Genomic DNA, 19,496 nt, shown 5'->3' on the forward strand with positions numbered 1-19,496 from the left:
TTTGCTATTAGTGACTATCATCTCTGAGAACAGAGGTTGTTTTTGTCCAGTGTCTACACTCACTCACTCACATCCCATCAGCATCAGAACAGTTAGTTAGTAGACAGTGGGCACTCACCAGGGCTGGTGATGGTTAGGAGATCTAGACGTCGCTGTTGCTGTAAGGGAAATAAAAATAGAAGCATGGTCAGAGATATTCAAAAGGGCTTAGAGCGAAAATGTCAACTCAAAATCTCTCCAAAAGAAATAACATGTCATATTACTATCAGATCAGACTACATCTACATTTGAGTCATTTAGCAGACGCTCATATCCAGAGCGACTTACAGGAGGAATTAGGGTTAAATGCGTTGCTCAAGGGCACATCGTCAGATTCCCCTCCAAGTCGGCTTGGGGATTCGAACCAGCAACCTTTCAGTTACTGGCCCAACACGCTTAACCGCTAGGGTGCCTGCTGCCCCAGACTATGCATAATATGTACATTATGTAAGTGAGGTATGAAACCACTATTTAAGACTGGAAAAGCACAAGATGGCACAGTATATCTCAGCCTTAAAAATATCGGTATCAGTTTATTCATCTTGCACAAGGCAACAACATTTGTTCTCTGTGTTGTCTCTATTACAGCCAGCAGGAATGTGTCTTCCTTCTCCACTCATGCTAAAGACTGTGTGACGGAGTGTGTTTGAGAAAGACTGTGTGACGGAGTGTGTTTGAGAAAGTGCCCAATTTTACACTTCATGTCTCTAGTTTGGAGAGGGGGCCCGAAAGAGTAGATAACTCCCCACTCTCTTAAACCCTCTGCCAAGGCTGCAGGCTCCTGAGTACTGCATTAATCAACACCTTCTCCCTCTCTTACACTGTGTGTCCCTAAGGTACCAGCTCATGTGCGTACATGTGTGTGTGTGTGTGTGTGTATTCGTGAATGTGTATTCCACCGATGCTGCATATTTTTTGGGCGTTTCCCAATGGAAGGCTGATGATATTGCAGGTTCACCTGCTGGGTCACAGACTATAATCGATGTGAGTGCAATCAGGAGGTTGAAGCCCAATCCATTAGGATTCAAGAATCTTAATGTAGAAATCCTCTCAGATACTCTAACTGCTCTTAAAACATTGCAGATGAGTGAGTGTTGTGGAGTAGAGAGAGCAGGAAGCACAGAGTGGTAGACTAGGCAGCAGAGGTCACTGTGACAGCATGAGAGCAACTAGCCCCAATAAACCACCTGTATAGGCTGTTGACTCACCATTAGTTGATATGGAAACCCCACACTAATCAATATCATTTACATGTACATGTAGGTCATTTAGCAGAGACTCTTAGCCAGTGCATTCAACTAAGTTAGGTAAGACAACCACATATCACAGTCGCATAACGCACTATTGAAATTATTACATCAAATTCAAAGTTTATGTTTTTGGCCATTGATTGATTTCTTTCTTAAAGGTCTTTTGAAATTATTCTACCATCCACTCAATTTATAAATTACCTCTCTGATTTTGTTTTGACCAACAGGCACTGGTATTCAACCAGAATTCTTATTTAGACATTTGTACCGCCCTCTAGTGGTACTCTGTTATTCTGCAAGTGAAAGTGTGAAGAGCGAAAAACCATAGAAAGAGAATGAAAACAATGCTTCTCCATTGCCAAGATACACTCTCTTTGGGAAAGGCTGGCTGGGTGATTAAAATCAGTGGAGTATGTCCAAGTTATTAAAATCAAAGTTCCCTTCAAAACATTCGACACAGCACATTCAAACAGACCTCTACAGCATTCAGAGAGCATTGTGTACATGAAGACATTTCCCTTATCCAAAATAATTAACACCATTCCATCAAAATTGAACATGACAATTAATTCTGGTGTTGCCTGAATACTCCGTTTTGTGAAATAAAGGGATTAGAAATCATATGCATACAGGTGTGAACGCCAATTCATGATTTCTCTAAATAAAATAACACTGATCTGACATATACAGTACCAGTCAAAAGTTTGGACACACCTACTAATTCAAGGATTCTTAATGTTTAAAACTATTTTCTACACTGTAGAATAATAGTGAAGACATCACAACTATGAAATAACACATATGGAATCATGTAGTGACCAAAAAAGTGTTAAACAAATCAAAATATATGTTATATTTGAGATTCTTCATCGTAGCCACCTTTTGTCTTGGTGAGCTTTGCACACGCTAGGCATTCTCTCAACCAGCTTCACCTGGAATGCTTTTCCAACAGTCTTGAAGGAGTTCCAACATATGCTGAGCACTTGTTGCCTGCTTTTCCTTCACTCTGCGGTCCAACTCATTCCAAACCATCTCAATTAGGTTGAGGTTGGGTGATTGTAGAGGCCAGGTCATCTGAGGAAGCACCATCACTCTTCTTCTTGGTTAAATAGCCCTTACACAGCCTGCAGGTGTGTTTTGGGTCATTGTCCTATTGAAAAACAAATGATAGTCCCACTAAGCGAAAGCCAGAGGGGATTGTCAGGATTTGGCCAGGGTTGTTCCGGTTTTTGGTCACTAGATGCCCCCATTGTGCATTTTGACCTTTTGTTTTCCCTTGATCCCCCATTATTATTTGCACCTGTGCCTCGTTTCCCCTGATTGTATTTAAACCCTTTGTTTTCCTCTGTTCTTTGCTCTGTGTTTGTATGTTAGCACCCAGCCCTAGTACTCTGTGAACTCTTGTTGATCCCGGTGGACGCTCTTGTGGAATTCTGTTTTTTGTTCTTGTTTGTTTGTTTTTGAGTATCTTTTGAGGCTTTTTGGCTTTTTGTGCTATACCTTCCACCTTGTGGATTTACCTTTTTTGTCTTGGAGGATTACCTTTGTTCTTGTGGAGTTACATGTTTTCCTGAAGAACTTCATTTTTTTACTTCATTAAATACACCGTCTCAAGTACTGCTGTGTCTGCCTCATCTTCTGGGTTCTGCCGACTATTCGTGGCTCAGTTGGTTAAGTGACTGTTTCTCACTCCGGAGACCCGGGTTTGTAACCGGGTCCTGACAGGGATGGCATGTTACTGCAGAATGTTATGGTAGCCATGCTGGTTAAGTGTGCCTTGAATTATAAAGAAATCACTGACAGTTTCACCAGCAAAGCACCCCACACCATCACACCTCCTCCTCCATTCTTCACGGTGAGAACCACACATGCGGAGATCGTCCACTCACCTACTCTGCGTCTCACAAAGACACGGCGGTTGGAACCAAAAATCTCAAAGGACAGATTTCCACAGGTCTAATGTCCACTGCTCCTGTTTCTTGGCCCAAGCAAGTCTCTTATTATTATTGTGGTCTTTAATATTGGTTTCTTTGCAGCAAATCGACCATGAAGGCCTGATTCACGCAGTCTCCTCTGAACAGTTGATGTTGAGATGTGTCTGTTACTTGAACTTTGTGAAGCATTTATTTGGGCTGCAATTTCTGAGGCTGGTAACTCTAATGAACTTATCCTCTGCAGCAGAGGTAACTCTGGTTTTTCCTTTTCCTGTGGCGGTCCTCATGAGAGCCAGTTTCATCATAGCGCTTGATGGTTTTTGCGACTGCACTACAAAGTTCTTGAAATTCTACGCATTGACTGACCATGTCATAAAGTAATGATGGACTGTCATTTTTTTTAGCTGTTCTTGCCATAATATGGACTTGGGTATTTTACCAAATAGGGCTATTTTCTGTATACCACCCGTACCTTGTCACAACACAAATGATTGGCTCAAATGAAATAAGAAGGAAAGAAATTCCACAAATTAACTTTTAACAAGGCACACCTGTTCATTTAAATGCACTCCAGGTGACTACCTCATGAAGCTGTTTGAGAAAATGCCAAGAGTGTGCAAAGCTGTTATCAAGACAAATTTTGGCTACTTTGAAGAATCTGAAATATAAAATATTTTTTGATTTGCATAACAACTTACATGATTCCATATGTGATTAATCATAGTTTTGATGTCTTCACTATTACACCAAACTGGAAGTCTTCAGACTAGCTTGGAAAGACAGTGCCGTGCATCGAAGAGCCCTCGCTGCTGCTTGATCATCCTATTTTTCCAACTTAATTGAGGAAAACAAGAACAATCCAAAATGTATTTTTGATACTGTCACAAAGCTAACTAAAAAGCAGCATTCCCCAAGTGAGGATGGCTTTCACTTCAGCAGTAATAAATTCATGAACTTCTTTGAGGAAAAGATCATTATTATTAGAAAGCAAATTACGGACTTCTCTTTAAATCTGCGTATTCCTCCAAAGCCAGGCTGTCCTGAGTCTACAGAATTCTGTCAGGACCTAGGATCAGGGGAGACACTCAAGTGTTTTAGTACTATATCTCTTGACACAATGATGAAAATAATCATGGCCTCTAAACCTTCAAGCTGCATACTGGACCCTATTCCAACTAAACTACTAAAAGAGCTGCTTCCTGTGCTTGGCCCTCCTATGTTGAACATAATAAACATCCCTCTATCCACCGGATATGTACCGAACTCACTAAAAGTGGCAGTAATAAAGCCTCTCTTGGAAAAGCCAAAGCTTGAGCCAGAAAATATAAAAAACTATTGGCCTATATCAAATCTCCCATTCCTCTCAAACATTTTAGAAAAAGCTGTTGGGCAACAACTCATTGCCTTCCTGAAGACAAACAATGTATACAAAATGCTTCAGTCTGGTTTTAGACCCCATCATAGCACTGAGACGGCACTTGTGAAGGTGGTAAATTACCTTTTAATGGTATCAGACCGAGGCTCTGCATCTGTCCTCATGCTCCTAGACCTTAGTGCTGCTTTTGATACCATCGATCACCACATTCTTTTGGAGAGATTGTAAACCCAAATTGGTCTACACAGACAAGTTCTGGCCTGGTTTAAATCTTATCTGTCGGAAAGATGTCAGTTTATCTCTGTGGATGGTTTGTCCTCTGACAAATCAACTGTAAATTTTGATGTTCATCAAGGTTCCGTTTAAGACCACTATTGTTTTCACTATATATTTGACCTCTTGGGGATGTCATTCGAAAATATAATGTTAACTTTCACTGCTATGTGGATGACACACAGCTGTACATTTCAATGAAACATGGTGAAGCCCCAAAATTGCCCTCGCTAGAAGACTGTGTTTCAGACATAAGGAAGTGGATGGCTGCAAACGTTCTACTTTTAAACTCGGACAAAACAGAGATGCTTGTTCTAGGTCCCAAGAAACAGAGAGATCTTCTGTTGAATCTGACAATTAATCTTGATTGTACAGTCGTCTCAAATAAAACTGTGAACGACCTCGTGTTACTCTGGACCCTGATCTCTCTTTTGACGAACATATCAATACTGTTTCAAGGACAGCTTTTTTCCATCTCCGTAACATTGCAAAAATCAGAAAGTTTCTGTCCAAAAACGATGCAGAAAAATGAATCCATGCTTTTGTCACTTCTAGGTTAGACTACTGCAATGCTCTACTTTCCGGCTACCCGGATAAAGCACTACATATACTTCAGTTAGTGCTAAATACAGCTGCTAGAATCCTGACTAGGACCAAAAAATCTGATCATATTACTCCAGTGCTAGCCTCCCTACACTGGCTTCCTGTTAAGGCAAGGGCTGATTTCAAGGTTTTACTGCTAACCTACAAAGCATTGCATGGGCTTGCTCCTACCTATCTCTCTGATTTGGTACTGCCGTACATACCTACAGGTACGCTACAGTCACAAGACGCAGGCCTCCTAATTGTCCCTAGAATTTCAAAGCAAACAGCTGGGGGCAGGGCTTTCTCCTATAGAGCTACATTTTTATGGAATGGTCTGCCTACCCATGTGAGAGACGCAGACTTGGTCTCAACCTTTAAGTCTTTATTGAAGACTCATCTCTTCAGTAGGTCCTATGATTAGAATACATATATATATATATATATATATATATATATATATATATATATATATATATATATATATATATTTCACCTTTATTTAACCAGGTAGGTTAGTTGAAAAAAAGTCCTAATTTACAATTGCGACCTGGCCAAGATAAAGCAAAGCAGTGTGACACAGACAACAACAGAATGTAGTCTGGCCCAGGAGTGTGAAGGTGAACAGAAAGGCACTGGAGCAACGAACCGCCCTTACTGTCTCTGCCTGGCAGGTTCACCTCTCTCCGCTGGGATTCTCTGCCCCTAACCCTATTACAGGGGCTGAGTTACTGTCCTACTGGTGCTCTTCCATGCCGTGCCTAGGAGGGGTGCGTGACTTGAGTGGGTTGAGTCACTGACGTGGTCTTCCTGTCTGGGTTGGCGCCCCCCCTTGGGTTGTGCCGTGGCGGAGATCTTTGTGGGCTATACTCGGCCTTGTCTCAGGATGGTAAGTTGGTGGTTGAAGATATCCCTCTAATGGTGTGGGGGCTGTGCTTTGACAAAGAGGGTGGGGTTGTATCTTGCCTGTTTGGCCCTGTCTGGGGGTCTCATCGGATGGGGCCACAGTGTCTCCTGACCCGCCCTGTCTCAGCCTCCAGCAGTAGTTTATGTGTCGGGGGCAAGGGTCAGTCTGTTATATCTGGAGTATTTCTCCTGTCTTATCCGGTGTCCTGTGTGAATCTAAGAATTCTATCTCTAATTCTCTCTCTCTCTTTCTCTCCTTCTTCCTTTCTCTCTCTCGGAGAACCTGAGCCCTAAGACCATGCCTCAGGACTACCTAGCATGATGACTCCTTGGTGTCCCCAGTCCACCTGGCTGTGCTGCTGCTCCAGTTTCAACTGTTCTGCCTGCGGCTATGGAACCCTGACCTGTTCACCAGACGTGCTACCTGTCTCAGATTTGCTGCTTTCAACTCTCTAGAGACAGCAGGAGCGGTAGAGATACTCTCAATGATCGGCTATGAAAAGCCAACTGACATTTACTCCTGAGGTGCTGACCTGTTGCACCCTCGACAACTACTGTGATTATTATTATTTGACCATGCTGGTCATTTCTGAACATTTGAACTGAGGACTGGCCACCCGTCATAGCCTGGTTCCTCTCTAGGTTTCTTCCTAGGTTTTGGCTTTTCTAGGGAGTTTTTCCTAGCCAACGTGCTTCTGCATTGCTTGCTGTTTGGGGATTTAGGCCGGGTTTCTGTACAGCACCTTGAGATATCAGCTGATGTAAGAAGGGCTATATAAATACATTTGATTTGATATTCTAGAATGTAGAAAATAGGAAAAATAAAGAAAAACCCTTGAATGAGTAGGTGTGTCCAAACTTTTGATTGGTAATGTACGTCTCTCTAACCAGCCAGTCCATGGTACAGGGCTACTGTGTGCCACTGGCCAGCCTGGAGAGGAGTGGAGGAGGATTTGCCATACTGTGTTTCAGCCTGGCCCAATCCTGTACCCTGACGCTGTTTATCCTGAGATAATTAATCTACAGTGAATTAGAGTATTACAGCACACTAACACTGCTTGCCTCACTCTCTCATTGTCACTCCTTACATGGATAAGGTGCTTAGTGTTTCCCAGGAAGAGAGAGAGAGAGAGAGAGAGAGAGAGAGAGAGAGAGAGAGAGAGAGAGAGAGAGAGAGAGAGAGAGAGAGAGAGAGAGAGAGAGAGAGGAATCACATTAGGAAAGGCAATCCTGGGCAGAAAATAGGATTGTATTAATCTTTATCAAACTCAGCCAAGAGCTGTGGAATCACACCACCCAATACATACTTGGCCAGCCCAGCCACCATGTAGAGTGGGTGTCCAGTGCCCCCAGGCTGTCACAGGGCTTAACCAGGGCCTGATATAGAATGATACTGTGTCAGTGTGTGTGTGTGTGTGTGTGTGTGTGTGTGTGTGTGTGTGTGTGTGTGTGTGTGTGTGTGTGTGTGTGTGTGTGTGTGTGTGTGTGTGTGTGTGTGTGTGTGTGTGTGTGTGTGTGTGTGTGTGTGTGTGTGCTTGTGTGTGTGTAGCATAATGGGGATGTGTGAAACTTACTCCTTAGTCTGAAATGTCCCCACCTGTGCCAGCGAATATCTAGCTTTTTGCATGGCGCCGACTGGTAAGATGCTTCAGGAGGGCGATCACGTGTGCTAGCAAGGCAGAGGTCCTGAGTTCGCGCCAGGGATGGGCTGAATCGGGAGGAAGTGGTACTCGCTAAACAAGCAGCGTGATGTCTTTTATATGTACGTCAGGTTGACAGTGCTGATAATTCCCTGTGGCCCAGCCTGAGTCTAAACTTAGTGGGTGGAACAGGTTAAAGGGTTTTGAGGCTGGGAACCGACCGTAGGTTGCCAAATGCACCTATCCAGCTGTCATGGTAACACCTAAACCCCCAGTGTTCATTCTAAAAGTACCAGTGTCACACTACAGCAAACAAACACAAGATCATGTTTAAAGGACTAAGAGGACATGCTCAGGACAGGTTGACGTCGGTAAATGAGGATTGTCATGATCAAATGAATGACTGTTGGAAGGAAAGTTTCAGTTGTCTGTTTTTATTTGCTGATGCTTATGGTGAATCCTGATCAACAAAACACAGTGAAATAAGCCAATCACTCAATCAAGCCAGTCTATAATTGTTTAACCAGTAGATGGAATAGAGTTTGTGGTATAGAGCCACAGGTTACAGAATGATGTTGCAAGTTGAAGTAACCTGTGGCTCTATACTACACACTCTATTCCATCTACTGGTTAAACAATTATAGACTGGCTTGATTGAGTGATTGGCTTATTTCACCCTGTTTTGTTGATCAGGATTCACCACAAGCATCAGCAAATAAAAACGGACACCTGAAACTTTCCTTCCACCTTCCAAAAGTCATTAATTTGATCTGTCTGATTCTCCCCCTGTCCAATGTAGGTGTAATGTAGTGCAGGTGAGGAACAGCACGGCTGTAATTAACAAAGCAGGCCTGCAGACAGGCGAGGAGGGGAGACACTCCCTCCACAGCAATAATCTAGGGAGAGACCGCAGCCGTTAGCAAAACCATTAATTTACTAAACCTAACTTTTATGACTACATTAAATATTCATGCACAATCTACCAAAACCCATTTACAATATTTCCCCCAAATGTACTTTTCATATTTGCTGATGATTATCATGTGAGAGATCCATCCACCATTTTGTAGCTCATTTCAGATGCATGTAAGGTCAATATTATAATATTCACATCCCATCCCTTCCAAGTTATCAATTAAACTAAAATAGCACGAAATGGTAAGGTTATATTAGCAAGGAAATAATATTATGGAGGCAAATCTTGCAGGTACATCCACAGGGGGAGTAAATGCATGCAGCAATATCATCATCTGATTATGGAACAGATGTCAGTTCTTATTGACCCTGGTGGACGCTGTCCCTGTCCAGATGAGGGAAATCAGCAGGGAGCTATTTAAACCGTATGCTTCCGTCCCTGCTCAGGTATTCATTGTCCTTGCTGATGTCCTCCAGGACCATTCCGTCTGACACCCGCTTACCAGGGTCAGGACTGGGAGAGGTGGAGGGAGACAGAGGGGGAGGAGGGCGAGTCAACTCTCTCTCTCTATCTCTCCCCTGTCTCTCTCTCTCTCTCTCTCTCTCTCTCTCTCTCTCTAGGAGAACTTCCCCCCTACTGTGAGTCATCACCCTGCCTCCCCCAATCTCTCCCCCCACGCACCAGTCTCTAGCCAGCTTGCCACATCATTACCACACCACAATATCAAGTTAAGGAAGCCTGTCTCTTACTCATCATCCAGAGGGAGAAACAGGAGTGAGATAATAATGAGCTAATCATCTCCTGGGTTTTGCTTCACAGGTCAATTATGTATTTGTGAGTGCCTATAATATTACATGACTGAAAATATATTATTTAACACACTGGATATTCTGCAAGATGCTCTCCAATGATTTATGTATCATTGGTAATAAGTAATTTACATGCACAAAAGCTCACACAGAAAACATACTGGATTTTGCTTTATTGGCTCTGTATTACTATAGATGGGTTGGTTGTTTAGCAACACAACTGATGTGTGCGCAACTATGGGGCAAAATAGACTGGGTTGACTTAGGCTGTTTACAACATGTAAACTGGATTTAGTCTATTGAGAACATACAGTGGGGAGAAGAAGTATTTGATACACTGCCGATTTTGCAGGTTTTCCCACTTACAAAGCATGTATTTATTTTTTACCATACGTACACTTCAACTGTGAGAGACGGAATCTAAAACAAAAATCCAGTAAATCACATTGTATCATTTTTAAGTAATTAATTTGCATTTTATTGCATGACATAAGAAAAGCAGAACTTTTTTATTTATTTATTTTTTATTTCACCTTTATTTAACCAGGTAGGCTAGTTGAGAACAAGTTCTCAACTTAATATATGGTACAGAAACCTTTGTTTGCAATTACAGAGATCATACATTTCCTGTAATTCTTGACCAGGTTTGTACACACTGCAGCAGGGATTTTGGCCCACTCCTCCATACAGATCTTCTCCAGATCCTTCAGGTTTTGGGGCTGTCGCTGTGCAATTTGGACTTTCAGCTCCCTCCAAAGATTTTCTATTGAGTTCAGGTCTGGAGACTGGCTAGGCCACTCCAGGACCTTGAGATGCTTCTTACAGAGCCACTCCTTAGTTGCCCTGGCTGTGTGTTTCGGGTCGTTGTCATGCTGGAAGACCCAGCCACGACCCATCTTCAATGCTCTTACTGAGAGAAGGAGGTCGTTGGCCAAGATCTCGCGATACATGGCCACATCCATCCTACCCTCAATACGGTGCAGTCGTCCTGTCCCCTTTGCAGTAAAGCATTCCCAAAGAATGATGTTTCCACCTCCATGCTTCACGGTTGGGATGGGTGTTCTTGGGGTTGTACACATCCTTCTTCTTCCTCCAAACACGGCGAGTGGAGTTTAGACCAAAAAGCTCTATTTTTTCTCATCAGACCACATGACCTTCTCCCATTCCTCCTCTGGATCATCCAGATGATTATTGGCAAACTTCAGACGGGCCTGGACATGCGCTGGCTTGAGCAGGGGGACCTTGCGTGCACTGCAGGATTTTAATCCATGACGGCGCAGTGTGTTACTAATGGTTTTCTTCGAGACTGTGGTCCCAGCTCTCTTCAGGTCATTGACCAGGTCCTGCCGTGTAGTTCTGGGCTGATCCCTCACCTTCCTCATGATCATTGATGCCCCACAAGGTGAGATCTTGCATGGAGCCCCAGATCGAGGATGATTGACCGTCATCTTGAACTTCTTCCATTTTCTAATAATTGTGCCGACAGTTGTTGCCTTCTCACCAAGCTGCTTGCCTATTGTCCTGTAGCCCATCCCAGCCTTGTGCAGGTCTACAATTTTATCCCTGATGTCCTTACACAGTACTCTGGTCTTGGCCATTGTGGAGAGGTTGGAGTCTGTTTGATTTGAGTGTGTGGACAGGTGTCTTTTATACAGGTAATGAGTTCAAACAGGTGCAGTTAATACAGGTATTGAGTGGAGAACAGGAGAGCTTCTTAAAGAAAAACTAACAGGTCTGTGAGAGCCGGAATTCTTACTGGTTGGTAGGTGATCAAATACTTATGTCATGCAATAAAATGCAAATAAATTACTTATAAATCATACAATGTGATTTTCTGGATTTTTGTTTTAGATTCTGTCCCTTACAGTTGAAGTGTACCTATGATAAAAATTACAGACCTCTACATGCTTTGTAAGTAGGAAAACCTGCAAAATCGGCAGTGTATCAAATACTTGTTCTCCCCACTGTAAATACATTTGCACAATGAGCACATCATTACAGTTATTGTGTCACGATCGTCGTATGAAGGAGACCAAGGCGCAGAGTGTTATGCGTACATTCTCTTTATTCAAATAATGTACACCGAACAAACTAACAAAATAACAACCGGAACGTGAAGCTATACAATATAGTGCTGACAAGCAACTACACATAGTCAAGATCCCACCAGAAAGTGGGAAAATGGGCTACCTAAATATGATCCCCAATCAGAGACGACGATAAACAGCTGTCTCTGATTGGGAACCATATCAGGCTAACATAGATATACAAAAACCCCTAGACCTACAAAAACCCTTAGACATATAAAAAACTAGAGTACCCACCCTAGTCACACCCTGACCTAACCAAAATATATACAAATCAGAGATATCTAAGGTCAGGGCGAGACATATTGATTAGTTAGCTATTGAATTTTTTCCCATATTAGCATTGACATGCAATCAGTCAAATCACCTGAAAACAAGACATGGTATCAATAACAAGATACAACGAGCTGAAACGAGCCACCTACAATTCCCCACAAGGCATCTTCTTGGCATTGCTGCTAGCTATCTGAGTGTTCAGAATCTTTTTTTTTTGTGACATTGTCAGCCAACCTTGTCACGCAGGTGAAAGAGGACCCAAAAGCGACTTAACAGAAACAGAGTTTATTTAAGTCCAAACAGGGAATAACAGAAATCCTCTAGTCTGTAGAGGGGAAATAACTGGAGAAGCGGCCACAGACTGCAGGTCGCTTCGGGTAGGCGCAGGCCGTAGTTGACAGAGACACCTGCTCACACGCAGCATCTGATGAAGGCAAAAAAAACACGACAGGACAGGGCGATACACAATCACAGCAAAAACACGACAGGACAGGGCGAAACGCAATCACAGCATGGTGAATACTAAACAAGGAACCGACGGGACAGGAACGGAACACAAAGGAATAAATAGGGACTCTAATCAGGGGAAAGGATCGGGAACAGGTGTGGGAAGACTAAATGATGATTAGGGGAATAGGAACAGCTGGGAGCAGGAACGGAACGATAGAGAGAAGAGAGAGCGAGAGAGTGAGAGGGGGAGGGGGAGAGAGAGGGATAGAAAGAGGGAAAGAACCCAATAAGACCAGCAGAGGGAAACGAACAGAATGGGGAGCACAGGGACAAGACATGATAATAAATTACAAACATGACAGACCCCCCCCCACTCACCGAGCGCCTCCTGGCGCACTCGAGGAGGAATCCTGGCGGCAACGGAGGAAATCATCGATGAGTGAACGGTCCAGCACGTCCCGAGACGGAACCCAACTCCTCTCCTCAGGACCGTAACCCTCCCAATCCACTAAGTATTGGTGACCCCGTCCCCGAGAACGCATGTCCATGATCTTATGTACCTTGTAAATAGGTGCGCTCTCGACAAGGACGGGAGGGGGGAGGGAAGACGAACGGGGGTGCGAAGAAAGGGCTTAACACAGGAGACATGGAAGACAGGATGGACGCGACGAAGATGTCGCGGAAGAAGCAGTCGCACAGCGACAGGATTGACGACCTGGGAGACACGGAACGGACCAATGAACCGCGGAGTCAACTTACGAGAAGCTGTCGTAAGAGGAAGGTTGCGAGTGGAAAGCCACACTCTCTGGCCGCAACAATACCTTGGACTCTTAATCCTGCGTTTATTGGCGGCTCTCACCGTCTGTGCCCTGTAACGGCAAAGTGCAGACCTCACCCTCCTCCAGGTGCGCTCACAACGTTGGACAAACGCTTGAGCGGAGGGAACGCTGGACTCGGCAAGCTGGGATGAGAACAGAGGAGGCTGGTAACCCAGACTACTCTGAAACGGAGATAACCCGGTAGCAGACGAAGGAAGCGAATTGTGAGCGTATTCTGCCCAGGGGAGCTGTTCTGCCCAAGACGCAGGGTTTCTGAAAGAAAGGCTGCGTAGTATGCGACCAATCGTCTGATTGGCCCTCTCTGCTTGACCGTTAGACTGGGGATGAAACCCGGAAGAGAGACTGACGGACGCACCAATCAAACGACAGAACTCCCTCCAAAACTGTGACGTGAATTGCGGGCCTCTGTCTGAAACGGCGTCTAACGGGAGGCCATGAATTCTGAATACATTCTCAATAATGATTTGTGCCGTCTCCTTAGCGGAAGGAAGTTTAGCGAGGGAATGAAATGTGCCGCCTTAGAGAACCTATCGACAACCGTCAGAATCACAGTCTTCCCCGCAGACAAAGGCAGACCGGTAATGAAGTCTAAGGCAATGTGAGACCATGGTCGAGAAGGAATGGGGAGCGGTCTGAGACGACCGGCAGGAGGAGAGTTACCCGACTTAGTCTGCGCGCAGTCCGAACAAGCAGCCACGAAACGGCGCGTGTCACGCTCCTGAGTCGGCCACCAAAAGCGCTGGCGAATAGACGCAAGAGTGCCTCGAACACCGGGATGACCAGCTAACTTGGCAGAGTGAGCCCACTGAAGAACAGCCAGACGAGTGGAAACAGGAACGAAAAGGAGGTTACTAGGACAAGCGCGCGGCGACGCAGTGTGCGTGAGTGCTTGCTTAACCTGTCTTTCAATTCCCCAGACTGTTAACCCGACAACACGCCCATAAGGAAGAATCCCTCGGGATCAGTAGAAGCCACAGAAGAACTAAACAGACGGGATAAGGCATCAGGCTTGGTGTTCTTGCTACCCGGACGGTAAGAAATCACAAACTCGAAACGAGCGAAAAACAACGCCCAACGAGCTTGACGGGCATTAAGTCGTTTGGCAGAACGGATGTACTCAAGGTTCTTATGGTCTGTCCAAACGACAAAAGGAACGGTCGCCCCCTCCAACCACTGTCGCCATTCGCCTAGGGCTAAGCGGATGGCGAGCAGTTCACGGTTACCCACATCATAGTTGCGCTCAGATGGCGACAGGCGATGAGAAAAATAAGCGCAAGGATGAACCTTATCGTCAGACTGGAAGCGCTGGGATAGAATGGCTCCCACGCCTACCTCTGAAGCGTCAACCTCGACAATGAATTGTCTAGTGACGTCAGGAGTAACGAGGATAGGAGCGGACGTAAAACGTTCTTTTAGAAGATCAAAAGCTCCCTGGGCGGAACCGGACCACTTAAAACACGTCTTGACAGAAGTAAGAGCTGTGAGAGGGGCAGCAACTTGACCGAAATTACGAATGAAACGCCGATAGAAATTAGCGAAACCTAAAAAGCGCTGCAACTCGACACGTGACCTTGGAACGGGCCAATCACTGACAGCTTGGACCTTAGCGGAATCCATCTGAATGCCTTCAGCGGAAATAACGGAACCGAGAAAAGTAACGGAGGAGACATGAAAAGAGCACTTCTCAGCCTTTACGTAGAGACAATTCTCTAAAAGGCGCTGTAGAACACGTCGAACGTGCTGAACATGAATCTCGAGTGACGGAGAAAAAATCAGGATATCGTCAAGATAGACAAAAACAAAAATGTTCAGCATGTCTCTCAGAACATCATTAACTAATGCCTGAAAAACAGCTGGCGCATTGGCGAGACCGAACGGCAGAACCCGGTACTCAAAATGCCCTAACGGAGTGTTAAACGCCGTTTTCCACTCGTCCCCCTCTCTGATGCGCACGAGATGGTAAGCGTTACGAAGGTCCAACTTAGTAAAGCACCTGGCTCCTGCAGAATCTCGAAGGCTGATGACATAAGGGGAAGCGGATAACGATTCTTAACCGTTATGTCATTCAGCCCTCGATAATCCACGCAGGGGCGCAGAGTACCGTCCTTCTTCTTAACAAAAAGAACCCCGCCCCGGCCGGAGAAGAAGAAGGCACTATGGTACCGGCGTCAAGAGACACAGACAAATAATCCTCGAGAGCCTTACGTTCGGGAGCCGACAGAGAGTATAGTCTACCTCGAGGAGGAGTGGTCCCCGGAAGGAGATCAATACTACAATCATACGACCGGTGAGGAGGAAGGGAGTTGGCTCGGGACCGACTGAAGACCGTGCGCAGATCATGATATTCCTCCGGCACTCCTGTCAAATCGCCAGGTTCCTCCTGAGAAGTAGGGACAGAAGAAACGGGAGGGATGGCAGACATTAAACACTTCACATGACAAGAAACGTTCCAGGATAGGATAGAATTACTAGACCAATTAATAGAAGGATTATGACATACTAGCCAGGGATGACCCAAAACAACAGGTGTAAACGGTGAACGAAAAATCAAAAAAGAAATAGTCTCACTGTGGTTACCAGATACTGTGAGGGTTAAAGGTAGTGTCTCAAATCTGATACTGGGAAGATGACTACCATCTAAGGCGAACATGGGCGTAGGCTTATCTAACTCTCTGAAAGGAATGTCATGTTTCCGAACCCATGCTTCGTCCATGAAACAACCCTCAGCCCCAGAGTCTATCAAGGCACTACATGTAGCACCCGAACCGGTCCAGCGTAGATGGACCGACAAAGTAGTACAGGATTTTGATGGAGAGACTTGAGTAGTTGCGCTCACCTGTAGCCCTCCGCTTACAGATGAGCTCTGGCTTTTACTGGACATGAATTAACAAAATGTCCAGCAACTCCGCAATAGAGGCACAGGCGGTTGGTGATCCTCCGTTCCCTCTCCTTAGTCGAGATGCGAATCCCTCCCAGCTGCATGGGCTCAGACTCTGAGCCAGAGGAGGGAGATGGTTGCGATGCGGAGCAGGGAAACACCGTTGATGCGAGCTCTCTTCCACGAGCCCGGTGACGAAGATCTACCCGTCGTTCTATGCGGATGGCGAGAGCAATCAAAGAGTCCACATCTGAAGGAACCTCCCGGGAGAGAATCTCATCCTTAACCACTGCGTGGAGTCCCTCCAGAAAACGAGCGAGCAGCGCCGGCTCGTTCCACTCACTAGAGGCAGCAAGAGTGCGAAACTCAATAGAATAATCCGTTATGGACCGTTCACCTTGGCATAAGGAAGCCAGGGCCCTAGAAGCCTCCCTACCAAAAACTGAACGGTCAAAAACCCGAATCATCTCCTCTTTAAAGTTCTGGAACTTGTTAGAGCAATCAGCCCTTGCCTCCCAGATAGCTGTGCCCCATTCTCGAGCCCGGCCAGTAAGGAGTGAAATGACGTAAGCAACCCGAGCTCTCTCTCTAGAGTATGTGTTGGGTTGGAGAGAGAACACAATCTCACACTGCGTGAGAAAGGAGCGGCACTCAGTGGGCTGCCCGGAGTAGCAAGGTGGGTTATTAACCCTAGGTTCTGGAGGCTCGGCAGGCCAGGAAGTAACAGGTGGCACGAGACGTAGACTCTGGAACTGTCCAGAGAGGTCGGAAACCTGAGCGGCCAGGTTCTCCACGGCATGGCGAGCAGCAGACAATTCCTGCTCGTGTCTGCCGAGCATGGCTCCTTGGATCTCGACGGCAGTGTAACGAGCGTCTGAAGTCGCTGGGTCCATTCCTTGGTCGGTTCCTTCTGTCACGCAGGTGAAAGAGGACCCAAAAGCGACTTAACAGAAACAGAGTTTATTTAAGTCCAAACAGGGAATAACAGAAATCCTCTAGTCTGTAGAGGGGAAATAACTGGAGAAGCGGCCACAGACTGCAGGTCGCTTCGGGTAGGCGCAGGCCGTAGTTGACAGAGACACCTGCTCACACGCAGCATCTGATGAAGGCAAAAACACGACAGGACAGGGCGATACACAATCACAGCAAAAACACGACAGGACAGGGCGAAACGCAATCACAGCATGGTGAATACTAAACAAGGAACCGACGGGACAGGAACGGAACACAAAGGAATAAATAGGGACTCTAATCAGGGGAAAGGATCGGGAACAGGTGTGGGAAGACTAAATGATGATTAGGGGAATAGGAACAGCTGGGAGCAGGAACGGAACGATAGAGAGAAGAGAGAGCGAGAGAGTGAGAGGGGGAGGGGGAGAGAGAGGGATAGAAAGAGGGAAAGAACCCAATAAGACCAGCAGAGGGAAACGAACAGAATGGGGAGCACAGGGACAAGACATGATAATAAATGACAAACATGACAAACCTGTTCATTTTGTACAAAAAGGTGACATTTTTTCATCTCAGGTTTTTCTATATCTGTTTATATTTTCGTGAACATGGGACTTCCTTGTAGCTGCAGAGTAATATAGATCATAGAGTAATATAGATCATATAGATCATCATAGAGTAATATAGATCATAAGAGCAATTGATATTAATCATACAATTGTAAACAATGGTATTCTTGATTGGTTTATTGTATTTCAGTGTGTACACTTGTAGGGAGAGTGTATCATTTCTATAATTTCTGTCAATATCACTACATTATTACCTGTATTAGCACAAACAATATTAAAAACTATCATGGGTTATTATTGGCCTGGCTCTATTTAAAATGGCCGCCAGTGTAGGAGAAATGTATTCATCACTCAGTATGCATGCAATTAAAAGCAATAGTGTTGTGTAAAAATGTCAGGTCCAAAACAGGGGAGGCTGTTGCGTGACCAGAAGCCCTTGGTTAAAAATACAACGAAACAAATAAAATATGAATTCCTTCAGAGAACTAACTCCACCACCTGCGCTCCACTGAGTCCACACTGACTCCTGCAGTCCTCCTTCCACAGTAGGCCAGAGAAATCAAATAACGCACCGACACAAACCACTCTCCCATTCAGCACTTAAAAGCCACGGTTGAATTTCATCTTGATTTCATTAAATATTCATAAAGGCCAATTAGAAGGGCAGCTTATCTGGCTGCGAGGACACTTTTCCATTATTCTGTCACATGTAGAGTCCATCAGACGGACCGTTTTGAAAGTCGACCCCACGAGTCCATATGCTTGACCCTGACTCCTCCTGCTTCCCATCCGTCCCTCTCTCACACATAGAATGAGGCAAGTAGGGAGACAGAGACAGGGACAGAGACAGAGGCAGAGACAAGGAGCACAGACACCTAAAAACTAACATGCATATCTCCAGAAGGAAGCAGGATATCATATACTAACCATGCAGCCATTTTAATACGCCTTTTGGGCTCTGATTCATTCATAAGCGAAGAACCACTGTTTTGTGATAGATGGTATATCAAACTGAGTTAACTCTGCACCCGTCCTCCAACAGCTAATTTCCTACAGTGTAGGAATGCTGAGAAAGTGGAGGTGCAGACAGGGCCTCTGATTTGCGGCTGGCGGAGGGAGGATGAATGGGCGATATGTAATCAAGCGCACTGCAGTAATTGAATACATCACTTTCGGAATGAGAAGCCATAGTCACACACTGCCTGCCACCCATCTACATGAGCAGGGCTTACTGGAGCTGGAGCTATTAGAGCAGAGGGGAACTTTTCATCACAGCTTCTCACCGACACAGCACCGACTCCCCTCTTAGGAATATACTGTATACAGTACAGTAGTTGTCATACATTTGTTGGGCTCTTGTGGTAATATATATATATATATAATAACCCCACACCCTATGAGTACTGAGCACAGACTGACCTTTAACCCCACACCCTCTGAGTACTGAGCACAGACTGAGCTTAACCCCACACCCACTGAGTACAGACTGACCTTTAACCCCACACCCACTGAACACTGAGCACAGATTGACCTGTAACCCCACACCCACAGTACTGAGCACAGATTGACCTTTAACCCCACACCCTCTGAGTACTGAGCACAGACTGACCTGTAACCCCACACCCACTGAGTACTGAGCACAGACTGACCTTTAACCCCACACCCGCTGAATACTGAGCACAGACTGACCTTTAACCCCACACCCACTGAGTACAGACTGAC

The 19,496-nt window shown here is 45.2% G+C and overlaps 1 protein-coding gene across 1 annotated transcript in view; it reads right to left on the reverse strand.

The window, feature by feature from the left end:
• The window catches only part of LOC124037766 (cytosolic carboxypeptidase 6-like), a 489,347-nt gene that overhangs the window by 146,669 nt on the left and 323,182 nt on the right, over positions 1-19,496 (reverse strand). Inside the window, exon 6 of the mRNA XM_046352789.1 lies at positions 119-158. Coding sequence (XP_046208745.1) covers positions 119-158 — 40 coding nt within the window. The remainder of the gene's footprint in view (positions 1-118; positions 159-19,496) is intronic.

The sequence above is a fragment of the Oncorhynchus gorbuscha genome, linkage group LG06, assembly GCF_021184085.1.
Source record: "Oncorhynchus gorbuscha isolate QuinsamMale2020 ecotype Even-year linkage group LG06, OgorEven_v1.0, whole genome shotgun sequence".
Lineage (NCBI taxonomy): Eukaryota > Metazoa > Chordata > Actinopteri > Salmoniformes > Salmonidae > Oncorhynchus > Oncorhynchus gorbuscha.